A 16,664-nucleotide genomic window follows, 5' to 3' on the forward strand; every position below is an offset into this window, starting at 1 on the left:
TTCTTTATAAATTCTTCTCAAATAAAAATTTTCGCATGCAAGAACTGAACTAATCAGAGACAATACACAGATGTCAGACAAACTAAGTCAGTCTAGCTGCGTCATCAATACGGAATTTTTCGGGTAAATTTCAGACAAGTTTTAAGTAGAGGAAAGAAAAGCAAGCTGTTCGGTTCTCAGCGGTTTAACAAACAAACAAGGTGACAAGATCATTCTGCATTGCGTTGAACGATCTGTTGACCATTTATCCTCGGTCTTGTGTCTCCTAAAAGGAGCTACGTCACCGTTTGCGCATCTTGAAAAGTTTAGCCTAAATTTTTCAAGTTCGTCGTTTGTAATCCGTGTTAATCTTCTCCATCCTTAACCATCCCTGTTCCTTTATGGTTTATTATTATCTCTTCGGTGTTTTTCTGTCTTAGTAAACTGCTATTTTCAGGTTTTCTTCAATTTAAAGGTAATTTTGTATGTGGCTAAAATAACTCAAAATACCGTGACTGAGCTCCTTTAACGCGGGCTAAAACTGTGAAAACAACTATTGACAGCCGACCAACCTTTTCAATGAGTTCTGCAGCATCGTCCACGTTCTTCTCTCTATTTTCCAAGCTTGTAGAAGCTTTGTAATAGATGTCACTCCAGCGTTGAAATTCCTCAGGTTCGAGTTCAGTCATCGCTATACAGAGTGTGCGTAGACCTAATGGGAAGTCATAAGCAGGAAATTTCTAAATAAGGCGGATTGAACTTCACTAGCCTGTTCCAGGCTCTCAGATAATCGAAAAAGCGAGCGGGCTACGAGCGGGATAATGTTCCCACTGACCAAGAGCCTGCAACAGGCTAGAACTTCACAAGGGTCAAACGCAAAAATTAAATCCCCGCTTTGGCTTCAGTTGCGTTAAATTCTATAAGAGTTTGACTCGTTATGTGCCAGACATTTTTAAGAAAAGTTCAAGAGAAAAATACAGCGACATACCAAAATACGAGGTAATAAAGATGGTGGATGACAACAATTTAATTTAATTTTCTAGGCATATTTGGCGTAGAAAGAGGAAAAACATATCTGTATTTGGCAGCTGCGACAGTTTTGACGGGAAAAATACGTGCGCAGTGCGCTTGTCTACGAAGTCCCATCTCAGGAAATTGTCTTAGCCTGCAATTTGCTTAACGGTTGCTAAGTAACATTTGATGATAACACTTCTTTACGTCAGCTGACATAAGAACGTTCGGCGTGCACATGAGCTTTTGATTGGTTAATAAGAATCGGAAGCTGTTCGGGCTCACTGACGAAGATTTAACGAAAATGGTACTTGTTGTTCACTTACCCTCTTTGGCAAAATCTTCCAAATGCTCCACAGTACTGTCCATGTACATCTGTGTGTCTTGTAGCCGCTCAAAAATGACTGTATCCTATTGAAAGAACATTAAAAACGGGACCTTGTGAAACAAAGATATCTTCAAAAGCAGATTGGCGGTTAAGTTTGCCGCAAACTTCGATTGGCAAAGGCGGAGTGGCCATGTTGGAAGGCAAGGTCACACAGAAACACAGCGGTCTTTGAAATTAAAGGAACCATAAATTATTTATTGTACTTACAGCACCCTTGCAGTACAACTTTATTTTGCCCTCAGGAGTTCGAACAACCACAGACATTCTCTTACGAGTGCTAGAGATAAAACAAAATACAACATTAGTTGCCCAGTACGTTTTGGTTACCTGTGACTTCCCTAAAGTCAGTCCTTATCAATTTGTAATGAGCATTTCAGCTCCTGCCATTTGTCACGTCTAGTTCGCCGAATTCAAACCACTGTTGTTGAGTCTCGTATGCCTGATTGCCGCCTTACCTGTTAAATTCCAGCACGTTCAAGACCTCATAAACCTCCTCTTGACCCATCTATGACAAAAGCATACACACCAATTTAACTACGATCAAACAATGAAACGCTCCAAATTTTAAAAGCAGCGTGAAGAAACATTTTGATGATCAGTTGTGGTCGCTCGCTTACCGCGTTAATGATGACTGATGTGGGAGTTCTCACGTTGAATGAGAATCCAAGCTTCTTTGCACCTTTGACCAGAGCACCTTCATCTGCAATTAGAAAACAGCCATTAAGAAAGCTCACAAGAAAACCTGTACTTCTATAACTCGATGAAAACAGAACCTAGCAGGAGCTGTCGACGTAATGATAAAGCAAGCAAAGAAAATATGTATTTTGAGTATAAACGAGCGCTTTTGGTTTCTTCAGTTTTCCTTTAATACAGTGATTTCTAAAGAATAGAGAACATTTTCTTTGTGTAATCAGCGCCATCTGGTCATGCGGAACAAGTAGATTTTCCTGCCAGGCAAGTAGCTTTTCATTCTCAGTTGCCTGATGAGCAAGGGCCCTGGCAAGTCGTCTTTCAACTAAATAAAAACAGAGCAAACTGACTTGCCCAGGGCTGAACTGAACTCTGTCGTACCTGGTGAGGCAGCTTGATAAACTATTTTGTCAGGATTGCTGGGGTCTCTCTCTGGCACGACTGTGTGGCATACTGCTAACAGCGTCAGAAACTCCCGAATAACAGATGCTGTTGGCTATGAAATTTAATAAAGAAGAAGGTTACTGCATACAACGATTTTCAATTGAGTGTCGTAAAACCACCAAAGTAATTACTCTAGCCAATCCCAAAGGACACAGACAATCCAGTAAACCAATCAAAACACGAAGTAATTAGTGTAGCCGACGCAAAGCGCGGGAAAACGTTGCAAGCGAGACACGATTGGTTTTGGTTTTACTCCTGATTGGATGAAAAAGTCGCGCAAGTTTTCTTAGCCAATCGTGTAGCGTAGTAATGCAAAACCAATTACTTTTCGACACTCAAATGAAAACCGGACATTAACTCTGGGTTGGACTTGCTCTTGGTTACCTAACCTGGAGTTGTAAACACTTTTCTCATTAGCTAATCATGTATTATGCATTTTTGTTTTACAATCACGATAAAGCCTTGATACAAATCATAATGCCCACTCCAAACAAGAGCAAAAGGTTCAAGTACTTACATGATGTTCTCTGAGGTTATCCAGAAGCGCTGGATCCATGAATGTATCTCCTTGTCCACTACACGAAAAAATAAAAATAAAATAAAACACAGAGACAAAAATGACAATCATAATTCCAAAGTCTGCAACAAAGTCAGCCTTCATAGCACTCTTCATCTCAGGAGTGTGAGCTAGAGGTATGTAAAAACCAGATGCTTCACATCGTGTCTGAAGCTCTCACGTCCCTCTAACATTCTTTGAAAGGAAATGACTGCTATAGCTAATATTACATAAGGCTATATTAAATTCTCCTAGCATAGTTTCTCTAGCTGGTCAGAACCTAACACGCCAGGTCTACTTTGTAAAAGATGTCATAACTGAAGCCAGTTAGAAATTTAGAATAGAGAAGGCTATGCATACCTAAAATCCTTATTAACGCTTCCCTCACCCAAAGAATCCACCCCCCTCCCTCTTTGGAGCAAGAAATGTACAGAGCCTCCCCCTCCTATCCACTTTTAAGAGGGGCAAACTGATAATCGGTGCTTCTATGAATTAAATAAGCACCCTAGCCCTTGCCAGCTTAAACATGCTGGAAGTCAATATGCCTCCAGGGCCTTAGTAAGGAGTGAAGTTAGCTCACAAGGTAGAATATTCAAGTCAATAGTATTCTCAAACCTGTAACTAATTCCTCCAATGGAAACCTTTTTGAACTCCATGACATTTCTAGTAAGTGTGCCTGTCTTGTCTGAGAATATGTACCGCACCTGCATCAGCGCAAAAGAACAAACAAAATCAAACCCAAAGTCGACTAAGAACCACACTACCATAACAGAGAATTTACAATCTAACTGTTCTGCAACAATTTATTAGCTAACATCATTGTCCTGTGATGAGTGAAGAGATCAGTGTGCAGAAGCTGTAACATATTGTATGTGTAACTGGCAGGAGAGGATAAAGGTAAGAAAGTTAATCCCACATATAGGTCTCACTCTTATTAAAGGTAGTCCTTTTCAAGTTATTTTTAGACATGGTACCCAGTACTTCCATGGCTGATGTTACCACACACTTTGCACTGATGTCTTCTTGGAGGACGAAAAAGCACGTAATATAAATTCACCTCAGCTGCCCACATGACCAAAACCACAGGATTGGCTATTTCTTCTTGACCCATTTCTCATGCCAGAAGTGATCTAAAAATAACTTAAGAGGGATTATCTTGAGATTAAGGCCTATGTGGGGGATAAACTCTCTTACCCTGCAACCACTCTTGTGCCCAGAACTTAAATAATGCTAACAAGATTATTTCCTTTGAAGAAACTGCAAACACAATTTAAAGAAAAGTTAGAAAAGGTATTGTCAGACCTGTCCTAGTTCTTCATTGAGATTGGAAGTTCTTGCCATAGCTGGAGTGTCTGTCTCATCATAATACATATCAATGTCCTGTGACATAACAAAACAAAACGTAAACCTTGAAGGATAGTGAAACCAGGAAAAATCAAACACTGCAGCGTTTCATTTAGTGTGTGGAAGAGTGTCTGATGAACTTAAGAAAGACACACTAAGCCTAAACCAACATACCAAGTTTATGAAGATAGCTTGTATGAACTTCACAACCTGTGTAACAAAGGTTAGAGTAAAATAAATAAAAAAATTAAAATCTTTGGAATTCAGCAAATAAGAAGCATCCTCAGGTAGGAAATGAGAAAATGATCTGGACTTTAAATTAATTTTGTGATTTGAGATAAAGAATGTTTCCTTATCATTAACTCTCGACAGTACTCAAAATCCAATTTTGTCTTACAATATGAACACATTCCCAAGCAGGAATGTGATGAGAATAAAGAAAACATGAGTTAGGTGATAATGTCATATTACAATAAATCAACTCATTCTTGCAAATCTTAATTACAAGAAATAGATGTATGCGACATTCAGTATGGGAACTATACCTCAAGAGTCACTGTCAAGCTGATGGGTATCAGATTGTTATACAAAATGATGAACGTCAAGAAAGACATGCCAAGGTTCTGAGCTCTTTTACCTGTGAAGAAAATTTTACAACAATTTTAGCCTTTCTGAAGTCTAAAAATATTAACTGGTGATAAAATGGTAATTGAGCCGTTCCAGAAAATATCCATACCCACCCCAAGGAGGGTCACTGAGAATTGCAAGGGGAAAGGAGGAGGTTGCCAAAGCCATAACTTTAAAAGGAAAGTATGAAGCAAAACTGAAAGTTCCAGAGGAGTGGGGAGGGGGAACTCAAAGCAAAAACCCTCTGTGGGAGGGGTATGGCTATTTTCTGGAAAAATCTAATTATTCAGGATTTTGTAGCATGATGCAGAGTGACAAATATTGCTACTATTGGATGGGATTACCAGCTTATCACAAATTTTCCCACAGCCTTGTGTCGGGTTCACTCAACAATTTTCTGGCACCAGTCATAAGCTTGGATGGATAATAAGCTATGTGGGAGTAAGCTATGTTTTCAAGGGTCACTATTTTCTGACTACCAGTATGGACAGCATGAACTTGAGCCTGTACCTCTCTTATAGGGCCCAGTGTACAAACCATTGGTACACCCTATTACCCACTAGTTACGGAACGAGGCACCTACATCGTACTTACCAGAATATCCAAGGTACCAGTCAGTTTCTTGGTGATTATCTGAAAATATCAGGTAGCATGTTACAACATATTTTGGTAGGAAATATTCAACACAATGTAACTTTTCCATTGGTAGACATTTCTTATCTAACATATGTTGGTAAACAATCTGATTCATGTTAAAATTTGTCAGTAAGTTTTCGGTGGAAACATATTTCAGTATATATACATATTTGTACTGCAGTGTCAGCAATCTGTGACTAGAGTGAGATCAGAATTTCATCATTGCCATTGTGTGATGAATATGTGATGAACGTATATGTCACCAGTGTGTGACTAGAATGTGTGATCAGTTTGTGTTACCAGTGCCACTGTGTAGTCTGTGTGCGACAAGAGTGTGTGACCAATTTGTGTGACTACTTTAGAATGATAAGAATGTGTGACTAGTGAATTGTATTTGACCATTGGGCATGGGTAAAACTGACTTGTCAAATTGATTCTGGGCAGTATTGTGAACTGACCTGTCCATATCTTGAAGCCAATAGTGCTGCAAAGAGCCAAGACAAGAAGCAGTCCAAACAGAAATAAGATCTGGATGTTGGTAGTGTGGTCCACATTTGACCGTTTGATTGGCGCAGCTGTGGAGTTCTGAAGACAAAAATAAAGATAACAGGTTAAAGGAGCTCAGTCACAGTTTGCATATATTGAAAAGTTTAATAGCCTCAATTTTTCAAATTTGTCATTTGTAATTTGTGTTAATCTTTTCTATCCTTAGCCATCCTTGTTCCTTTATGGTTTATCATTATCTCTTTGGTGTTTCAGGTTTCCTACCATTTAAAGGTAATTTTGTATGTGGCCAAAATAACTCAAAACACCATGACTGAACCCCTTTAAGATTACAGTATTACAAGTCACACCAAAGTTTCCTCAGGTCCTGGAGTCATTAAAGTTTCAAAAGCCTGAACAGGAATGAAATTTTAACTTGCTAGAGTGAAAGTTTTTGATGATCTCACAATCAAAGCAAGAACCCCAGGATGTTACATACTTGATTCAAAGTTTGCAGCATGCCAGAAAGTTGTGTACGATAGCCCAGGGCTGGTGGATTTTGCAGCTGGGCCAGTGGATTCTGTCCTTTGCTTTGAGTATTCATTTAATTTTAAATTAATTAGCCCTGCTCAAAAGAAAAAAATTCCTTTTTTGGTGGAGAGGGGAAGCAGCTAGTGGGAAGGAGTTCCGAGTTAGTTACAGCTTGCTTGAAGGGCAAGCTCAGAAATTACCATTGATTTCTGTTAAAACTAATAAAACTTATTTTATCATAGCCATATTGCGAAGTAATTTCATACCTGCATGAGTTTGGAGTCATGTCCAGTATAAACAACAAGACCTACAAAAGAATGCCATGGAATGTCTTAACATGTAACACACTGACTGGAGAAACCTTACTAACAGTTAAGTGACATTAATTTCACAGGATTGTGTTTGTACACTAATTTCTCAGCTGGTAATTATATAATTCTGCCCTGACTCACCAAATATCCATTGTGTATTCCTTAAATGTGCTCCTCTTAACAAGACCTGTTCCGGCCCTACCGGAAGTGACCTGCAAAAGAAAAACTTGCACATTAATCCTCAATAATAATTGTGTCTTGGGTCCCATCAAATAAACTTGATGCACAAAGTCCCAAAAAACTTGAAAAGATTCACAGGTCTAGTAAGTGTTAATAAATATATTTGCTTGAAAAGTCTTAAGTGGTAATGATATTTACTTCTGTGTTTGGAGGGTGATGTTTCCAACAAAGTCATAGAGTCGATTATTTGGTCCTTCGCACTCCACACGTCCCTACAATCAAAACAAAAACATGTTGGTTAATTAACAGACATTCCATTTCAATCACTGACAAAGTAAAAATAATTTCTAGTTCTAAAAACAGCAACACGGCTTACTTGCATACAACGAACTTCAATTAGAGAGGTCATTTTGGCTGTGAGGGGTAATGCCTAGAATAAGACAAATGGAAAGTACAATGATCATAAATTTAGCATTTAAATTTATTTGGTATTTTTTTTTTGTTACAAGAGAGAATAAATATTCAAATATTAAAACTAAACTACGTCTGTATATTTAACAGAATACCAACCTGTCTAATCTTTAGATTAGTTTCGCCATCAAGATTTGAAGTCTCTATGTAACACATTCCCATTGGCTCACTGTAAAATAAATACCAGAATAAAATATCGTCACACTTTGGGCGCGATTCATTCAACCAAAAATCCTGGGCTGAAGTTTGCAAATTTCTTGGTGTTGAATGGATCACGACGGGTCTGGACAGTCTCATTCCATTCCACTTGCAAAACGAGTTTCACACTCATTAAATGGAGGATGTTGGATCACTGTTGCTTGTACTAGAGCTAGATGACGATTTCGACGGTAATATCAATGATATTGTGTGAGCTGTTTCAAGCATAGTATTATTTTCAGCAGACTGTTCCCAGACTGACAGACTGACTGACAGACTGACTGACAGACTGACTGACAGACTGACTGACAGACTGACTGACAGACTGAAGGACTGATGGACTGACGCACTGACACACTGATGGACTGATGGATTCACTGACTCACTGACTCACTGACAGACAGACGGATAGATGGACAGACAGAAAGACTGGTGAAATGACTGACTGACTGACTGACAGACAGACAGACACATTGGCTGACCGATTGATATAGTAAATCCATCAATTAACCCTATTGCAACTCACTTTTATAGCAGATTTCTCTATAATGCCAGTCATTAATTTAGAATATTTATAAACAAATAAATCTAAATATATATATTTAAAAATAGAAAAGAAATGATATATCCATTAAGACTTACCACTGCATTACAGAGGATTTACCTTGACGAGAGTAAAATAAGGTCAGCAGGAAAGAACTGTCCATTAACAACCTTCACAATATCCCCAACTTGGACCTGAAAAAAACAATAAGAATAAACCTTGCAAACAGCACTCTGGAAAAATATTATCAGTAGTAGATGATAAGTAACTCAAAGGTAAATAATACACAAAGTAAATAAAACTTTCAAATTAAATGAACTAAATATTCAAAACTGAGGACTACAAATTAGTTAAAGTTTTAGCAGTGTAAATCTTACCTCAGTCCATAATAATGACTGTATGGTATTATCTCTTAAGACTAAGAAAAAAAATTCAATACATGGTAGTCACTATCATTGAAAATAATTTCCTTTATTCATTGGATAAGAACATTTTCTTGAAATATGTGCATGCAACAAGAAAGGAACAATCTGTTAATAAATTAATCAATAATTAATTCATTAATTAAAAACTTATAACATTTTACTCAATACCAACAGATCATTCTCCCTTATCTACTTGTAGTTAATAAACATTAATCTTCCAAGCTCACATTTATTATTACGAATTGTTTCTAAGAGTTGATATGTGAAGTCAAGGAATGCACACAGCAGAGTAGAAATGTCTTGATGGTGTCTTGCCGACAGCAGTATGTCTGTGACATCTGGAATGCAAGGAGTCAGCTTTGGAAGACAACACTTACCTCAACCATGATTATTCCAATGAACCATGATTATTCCAAGAACTGAACGAAATTTAGTTCACACTCTAACAAGTTATCAAAACATGCTAATATTATAACTTACCTTTAACTCTACGATTGTTAACCTGATCATCAGCTTGATGTCTTTTCTGAAATGATTTAATAAAAATTAGTTATTAAGTACTTTAAGCCAGGTATAAATCTACATCAAATACTTTAATTAAATGCCAGAAAAAAAATTAATAAATAAACATGAAAAATATTAAAAATATCACTTCATGTTTCTCTAGGTTTATTTTGTCATAGACAAAAGAAAGATCCAACAAAAAGTTAAAATATGGACCACACTGGTATAAAAAAGTGTGACAAAAGGCATAAAAGAAACCACAAAAGTTGCTTTAAAAACTCAGTATTCTTAGTTTGAGATAATTTATTCCCTAATAAGCAGATAAGTAACTCACGTAATCTTCTATAATCTCTTTCACAGCTGAACAAGAAAGAACAAATAGGAGAGGAACTGCTGTCGTGTAACGACCAGTAGGAGAAACATCATCTATTTGCTGGAAAAATACAACAAAAAAACAAAGAAAAAATTAAAATAAATAAATGGATTTATAACTATTTAGTCAATAAGATCCATACACCCATGCAGATAAATAAATATTGAATTGCCAAAGTACTGAATAAAGAACTAATTGAAGGATTTTGTGCAAAAAGGGCATATATCACCCAAAAAACAATATACATGTATGCCATTTTTGCATGAAATCCTTCAATAATTGAAGGATTATTATCATTATATACACAAGAGTGTTTTACTGGAAAATACACCATTGTAAAATTCATACGAAACCACATCCTGCATTCAGGTGGCGTATTTTCCATATCCTCACTAGTGAAGACATTGATGATTTCACTGATTTCATGTTTGACCCTTAAATTGTACTAAACTTTGTTGGTGTATGATCAAAAACATCTTCGGATCTTCCTCCAAAGTCTTCAGCAATCTTTGGTTATCTTTAAAAATCTTTGATAATCTCCATACATTTTTGGGAAATGTTCAGAAATGTTCATGTGGCCTCTGGACAATTTTTGGAGAATCTCTGGAAATCTTCGGAAAGTGGTTGGAAATCTTTGGAAAATTGTCAAAAATGTCATTACCAGCATGTTTATATAATAAACAAAATAATACATGGGCACATGTAGATGTGGAATATCTATTCTTGTGTTCAACTTTACATCTCACTCGTGAGATATCAAGTTGAACACTCGAAGAGATATTCCATATCTACAGGCGCCCATGTATTATCCACTCTGTATGTCACAGTTATCAAGTTGTTGGTACTCAAGACATCTAAAGATGTGCAAAGAAATTAGGTACTAGACAGTCAATGTGTTATAATAAAGGATACATAATGTATAATAATGGTTTGTTACTTACAGAGCATTGTTACCTACCTGTAAAAGTGCGATAAACAGGAAGAAAACATTGGAATATCGACTAAACTGTTCCAGGAGAAACTTGGGAAGGAATGTCAAGAAGTTGTACTTGGCAGTGCTGCAGAGGAGTTCAACAAATCATCCTGATTAAGACTGACTGTACAGTTTCATTTACAGTTCAACCCCATTTTAACAAACTCACTAATCATACATGTTCCTTGGGACAGTGGGACAACATCACACAGAGTTAAGGATAGTTAACTGCTATTTGATCGCAGTTCCCAGTGTGTCAGTGGAATTGAATGATAAAAAAGTCACATATGCACGTCTGTGATTTCTCCTCCCTTTGCTCTAAAACGCTATGAACATCTATCAAACACTGGTGAACTACCACTACACATAACACCTTTTCACCAGCTTTTGGTATTGTTATACCGGTACCTTTAGTTCACTCTTATACAGGAAAACTTTTGTTAAACAGCTGCATTTAGATAGTGCTGCTTTACACTATCTTGCATTTTATTTATTTACTTTTTTTTTGTAATTATTAATTTATACATTTAAAAAAAGATCTACACTTGCAAAACATTTGATATTAAACATTACTTCCCAAAATTACCCCCTTTAGGGGTTCAATTAAAATTTTCCAATGTGCACCTCTGACCTTTTCACATGGGAGCCTCCCAACCCCTTACAGAATAAACAGGACTGGCTATAGAAAACAATTTAAATAACTAAAGGCAAATCAACATAATATTCACTTCAGGTTTAAAGGAACATTATTTACTGTCATGCTCAGATTAATTTTTCAGCTTTGAAAGATGGCTCAATTACATGTAAGTTGAAAATGTTCGATGTTCTTTTAAGTTTGCTTTGCATACACAAACAATTAAAATTTAATATAAATGGTTTCAATGTTCATTTATCTCACCTAATCTTGTTGTTGCAAAACTGTTGAGTCTGTGGTTTATTGATGATGATGATTCTGTCTGCCTCGGAACCATCAGTAGTGTCAGAAACTTCACTTTTAAGTGATCCATAGTTCTCTACAACAAAGAACATAAAAAGTATATGTGGATCAAATATCCTGGATTCAATAACCTGGGTAGGCTCAATCGCACACTGCTGTTTAGGAAAGGAGCCCAGGCTGCTTCTCTCCAAACCCTTTTTGGGAAGGAATGCAACTGGACACGAGGGAGGGTTGGAAATCCAGCCTATTACTTGGGTGGCCTAGTGCTGGGTCAGTTCACAATTCATTCACTCAGGTTTTTTCATTTGGTTAGAACCAGAACTTACTTCCCACTTGGGTGATTCTTCATGAAGAATCAGTTCCTAATATAGGGGTGAGGAAATATGGTCCTTTAAAAACCATGAGTTTTGCAAAATTTTGCTGAATTTGCAGTCATGTCCCTCTCACTCTCAATTTTTTTTAAAAAAACAAAGCCTTCTTGCAGTCTGGAATTTTTCAAAAAGCTATCTTGGGGTCTTGCGAGGCTAGAAAAGTTTCGAAGTCCCAACTTGATTGTTTGCTTAAATTATAAAATAATGATGTCTGATGTCTGATGTCTCGACCTTGCATTTTTAAAAGTCGAAATGTCTCAGGTTTGCAAATTAGTCTTGCCTTCTTGCAAAGTCTCACAATGACTGTTCACCACCACCTTTATATTTGTGGTTTTAATAAACAAGTCCTTGTGCAAAAACCTTTCGTATTAAATCAAGTTTTATTTGTATGTTTGCTTTAATTTTTATTGGAAGTTACCATTTTCAATTTGATGGGTTCTCACAAAAACATGTTCTGAAACAACTCGTAAGAAATGGCCTAATAATTATGTAGTCTCAACTGACAAAACATACCTACTAAACCATTCAAATTGTAAAAAAAAATATTATAGAACAGCAAAAATTGTCATGACCACGAAATAATGGGTGGACAGTGTTCTTGTCACTGATTTAATTAAACAGTAAGTAAAATTAAATCAACACAAAATAAATAATGCACTTTCAGAATTATATTTTATTTCAATGACAATGAGAAAAAATCTAAATTCAACTGAAACTCACACCATCTTAATGAAAGAAATAGTTTACAGAAAAATCACACCATCTCGTGCTTATTACACCCAAATTTATAAGCTTTGGTGCATCATTTTGTAATACCATTCTGTTCAAACAGAGTTTCAAATGTACAGATTTATAGATGACGAAATAGTCATCAACTGCATCACAAACTTTGCATAGGCAGTGTTGTTTTAAAGTCACTGCTAGCCAATTGGAACTATTGAAGAAACAAAGAATATATAATAATATAATAATAATAATAATAATAAAAACAATCTTTAAAGAGGAAGCACCCGTCACATAAATACGTGGTTTTCAGGGAGGTCCTCTATAAAATAAAAAGTATTAAAATCTAAAATAAGAAATACAAGTATCACAGATCTAAAATCTAAAATATACAATAATTAAAACTACTAAAACTACCAAAACTACCTACTGTCATTTTTTCTAAAAATGTTCATCCATTAAGAACCTTATAATGTTTTTCTTAAAAATTGTGCATGGCATTGGCTTTCTTAAAAATACTGGGAGAGACATCCAGTCATTTGTAAAACGGAAGTAGGACACTCTCTTTCCACATTCCGTTTTAGGTTTAGGCAATCTAGGTAAGTAGCCATGTCTAGTGTTGTAGCCATGTGAACTTCTTAGTGTCGATTTAAATCTTTCAAAATGTTGCGGAATGTCTCCTTTGATTGCATTTTCTATGGCGGTACAATCGGTGAGAAAAACGTCTTCCAGCCAGAGGGAGCCAATTCAGACACTTCAGAGCTTCTGAAGAATATGGCATATGTGTGTCTGTTTAAGAAGATGGTAATTTGAAAATCTCTTAATAAGTCAGTAAAATCCCTGCAAATGACTGTGTATATTAGGTGACAAAAAAATATAATGCACCATTCATTAATTTGTTCAAACTGTGAAAAAACAAAAAATAATAATAATAAATTGAAAAGAACATGTATGGCCTGAACAATGCTATCTCTGCCATATTTTTCTAAACCCTTTAAAGCTGATGCTCATGCTAATTTTTCTGCTTCTTGTATTCAGAAATATAAATTTGTTAAATACAATTTGTGAAATCAAACAAAATTGTGTACACACTTTACACATTGTGGGTAAATTTTGTTTCTCGTTTGAAATTTTGTTGTTTAATTTCCCTCTGTATGTGATGTGCTAATGAATATGATAAAAAGAAAGAAAAATCAAACTGGTTTGAAACATAATTATAATAAAAAAAGAATTTAACCTCAACATACAAGTGCACACCATACTTTGAAGGCAGTTGGACACTGCTAATTCAAAATCCGTTATTTTGAATTCCCTTTCATTTCAACCCAAAACCATTTCCCTAGTTTACCCTTCAGTCATTTACTATCGGCTATTTCGAACTCCCACTATTTCAAACTGTTTTTGTTTCCCCTGAGAGTTTGAATTAGTGCAGTTCAACTGTACCTTCCAATTCATTCATTATCCATCACTAAGCCTAAAAATCAACTTAATTATGTCATCAGTGAAACATATATATAGCATTACTATGTTAATGAAAATCACTGAAAGCAAAACACAGAAAACTTCCTTAGAACCCAGCCTGGCAAGCTGACCAGTTGGTAATTCACATTTTGCATTCAGAGAGTTGAATTTGGAGAACAAAATGTGAAGTTCAAAACCTGAACATTTGCTCTGCCACCAGAAACTTAGTAATACATTATTCCCACATATATGCTAACTCTCTCACGGCTTGCTCTCCCAGTTAGGAGTCTTCTGTATACAAAAATATCCCATATATGATGAAAAAATAGCTAATTAAAAATATCTAGTTTCCTGATGATTTCAGCCAAATTTGATCCTTCAGGCAACATTGTTTGAGGGTCTCAAGGATCTGAATTTTTTTAGGTTGGAATCTTTGCCGCCCACATTGAATTAAAATCCTACATCAGTCAGCTTGGATCTCAAAGTGAATAACAACGAATGAAAACGTTTAGAGCATGATATTAAAATTAATATAAATTCTACATTAAAACACATTAGTTTTGTATTATTACTCAAGCACATTATTATTTATATCTAAGATCTTCCAGCAAGTAAAATAATGACAATCAATTACTTACAACTAAGAAGAACCTTACTAAAAAATTTCAAAACTTGATACAGTGATAGTTGATATGTTTCACGTAATAGATTTACTCTGTTCTAAGCAACTGAATTGCCACTGGTGTTCAAAATATTCAGCTGTCTGTTACGTTGTACTTGAAAACCTCTGGCACAGTTTTTTCCTGTATAGATGAACCTCCTAGCTGGTGGGACAATGTATTCTTCATTGTAAGCACCACATGAACCCTTACTTTGTTTTGGAGTATTAAAAAACTGAGGAAACTACAATGCCTCCTGTTTTTGACATCACAGCTCATGGCTTTTTCAGCTGGCAAATTATGTAGCATGCATGAAAGAAACGCCTTTTACAGTGACATGTGCACTTTTATTAATTTCTCAATATGGCCTAACGAACACTAGTATCCAATATATCTTGCCTTATGCTACCAACTGGACAAAAACCACAACTTTAAATAACATATGCATAAGGTTGTGATCACAATTCAACAAATGCTGTGTTAAGCAATAGAAAGAATACTTAGATAACTGAAGCTGATCTTCCTACTCTTAAATTTAATTTTTCGTTGGTACATGATTCCTGCTTACAGGTATTATTATTCTCAAAATAGCATGAGCTTAGCAGTATTTTTTGTTTGGAAAACACAGTTCAAGGCATTATTCCTACCAAAAAAAAAAAAAAAAATGAAATCATGTAATAAAAAATTTGAGATAAAGCCAAGCAGTTCTTTGGAAAGTGTACCATCAAAACTTTCCTGCAAATTTGTGTTTTTTTGCAATGCATATCTACCTCTGTGGCATAATTAAAACTGTATTCTTTCCAAGAAAAGCAGAGGATAAATGGAGGTTTCTTTGTTCGATCAAGCCCAGGCCATTGTGTTTGACATAGAGGTCATGGACGCTTGATTCCGTTGAGTTACACCTGTCTCAACTAGCCTCATAAAGAAAACTTGAGATAACTTCATTTTCATGATCATCCAAAATTAATTCATCTTCGTCTGAATCAAACTCAGACATGCCAGGATCAAGTCCACGAAGTGCTAGATTTATTTTTTATCTATCCGCGGTTTTTAAGGTTGGAAATCAATGCAAATGATTGTGTCCTAGAATATTAGATTTTTTACAAACATGATCGTGAAACCCAACAATTGGAAACTGAAAAGGGTCAGGTTATTTTCCAGGCGAGTGAATTTCAGTAAATGAATGTGTTTATAAAAAGCTCTTCAGAGTACGGCAATATAATTTGAAAATTCCTACGATGTAAGCTTACTTTGATAAACAAACTAAAACTAAGTTTTGGCAGGGGAGTTCCTAGCCATCTTTCGATTCGATTTTGGCATACTGTACACCTACCATTATTTCCATCGGTTTTCGAGCCACCAGCCGTCAATTTGAATCCTTCCGCCATAATTCGACGACTAGATCATTGATGTTTATGGACAGCATAAAGATTTGCGATAGCGAGGAGGATATCCTCAAACAAAACCCGAAAACATTTGTTCTCCCTCCTGAATCCACCTAAAATTTATAAATTCGGAGCTTGACAGAGTCACGCCTGCGCAGTGCTCTCTTCTTTCAGCTGTTTGTGTTTTGGGTTCTTCCGGCCGCTGGAAGATCTCCTCGAGTTTGCTTCCACCAGGTGTTCAGGGGCAAGAGGAGATCAAAGTTTCACCACCACGTCCACCTCATAATCATAATAAAAGCAGCAGAAAAACAATGTAGTGCGAAAGCAGACACCAAAATTACAAAATGTAACCAAATCCGAATCGCCATCGATCGAATATACTGAAAATAATCAGTTTCAAATTTAATACAAGTTGGAGTGCCTTTCGATTTGTTAAGCGCTGTTGGATTGTACCAACGTT

At 36.1% G+C, this 16,664-nt stretch overlaps 1 protein-coding gene across 2 annotated transcripts in view; it reads right to left on the bottom strand.

Moving 5' to 3' along the window:
• LOC145496951 (phospholipid-transporting ATPase IA-like) overlaps nucleotides 1–16,664 on the bottom strand; it is a 30,985-nt gene that overhangs the window by 13,323 nt on the left and 998 nt on the right. The window contains exons 2-26 of one of the 2 annotated variants that reach the window (XM_081476720.1): nucleotides 16,153–16,483; nucleotides 11,567–11,681; nucleotides 10,654–10,753; nucleotides 9,657–9,755; nucleotides 9,299–9,344; nucleotides 8,771–8,811; nucleotides 8,514–8,587; nucleotides 7,751–7,820; nucleotides 7,557–7,610; nucleotides 7,379–7,452; nucleotides 7,142–7,212; nucleotides 6,956–6,996; nucleotides 6,134–6,260; nucleotides 5,634–5,672; nucleotides 4,958–5,049; nucleotides 4,587–4,622; nucleotides 4,371–4,448; nucleotides 3,684–3,772; nucleotides 3,030–3,087; nucleotides 2,450–2,564; nucleotides 1,996–2,078; nucleotides 1,834–1,883; nucleotides 1,586–1,655; nucleotides 1,317–1,401; nucleotides 552–691 (exon numbers count right to left, since the gene is read on the bottom strand). In XM_081476720.1, coding sequence (XP_081332846.1) covers nucleotides 552–691; nucleotides 1,317–1,401; nucleotides 1,586–1,655; nucleotides 1,834–1,883; nucleotides 1,996–2,078; nucleotides 2,450–2,564; nucleotides 3,030–3,087; nucleotides 3,684–3,772; nucleotides 4,371–4,448; nucleotides 4,587–4,622; nucleotides 4,958–5,049; nucleotides 5,634–5,672; nucleotides 6,134–6,260; nucleotides 6,956–6,996; nucleotides 7,142–7,212; nucleotides 7,379–7,452; nucleotides 7,557–7,610; nucleotides 7,751–7,820; nucleotides 8,514–8,587; nucleotides 8,771–8,811; nucleotides 9,299–9,344; nucleotides 9,657–9,755; nucleotides 10,654–10,753; nucleotides 11,567–11,681; nucleotides 16,153–16,207 — 1,902 coding nt within the window. In that variant the 5' untranslated portion in view covers nucleotides 16,208–16,483. The remainder of the gene's footprint in view (nucleotides 1–551; nucleotides 692–1,316; nucleotides 1,402–1,585; nucleotides 1,656–1,833; nucleotides 1,884–1,995; nucleotides 2,079–2,449; nucleotides 2,565–3,029; nucleotides 3,088–3,683; nucleotides 3,773–4,370; nucleotides 4,449–4,586; nucleotides 4,623–4,957; nucleotides 5,050–5,633; nucleotides 5,673–6,133; nucleotides 6,261–6,955; nucleotides 6,997–7,141; nucleotides 7,213–7,378; nucleotides 7,453–7,556; nucleotides 7,611–7,750; nucleotides 7,821–8,513; nucleotides 8,588–8,770; nucleotides 8,812–9,298; nucleotides 9,345–9,656; nucleotides 9,756–10,653; nucleotides 10,754–11,566; nucleotides 11,682–16,152; nucleotides 16,484–16,664) is intronic. The other variant, XM_081476719.1, reaches the window with a different exon arrangement.

Source organism: Orbicella franksi, chromosome 9 (genome assembly GCF_964199315.1).
Source record: "Orbicella franksi chromosome 9, jaOrbFran1.1, whole genome shotgun sequence".
Lineage (NCBI taxonomy): Eukaryota > Metazoa > Cnidaria > Anthozoa > Scleractinia > Merulinidae > Orbicella > Orbicella franksi.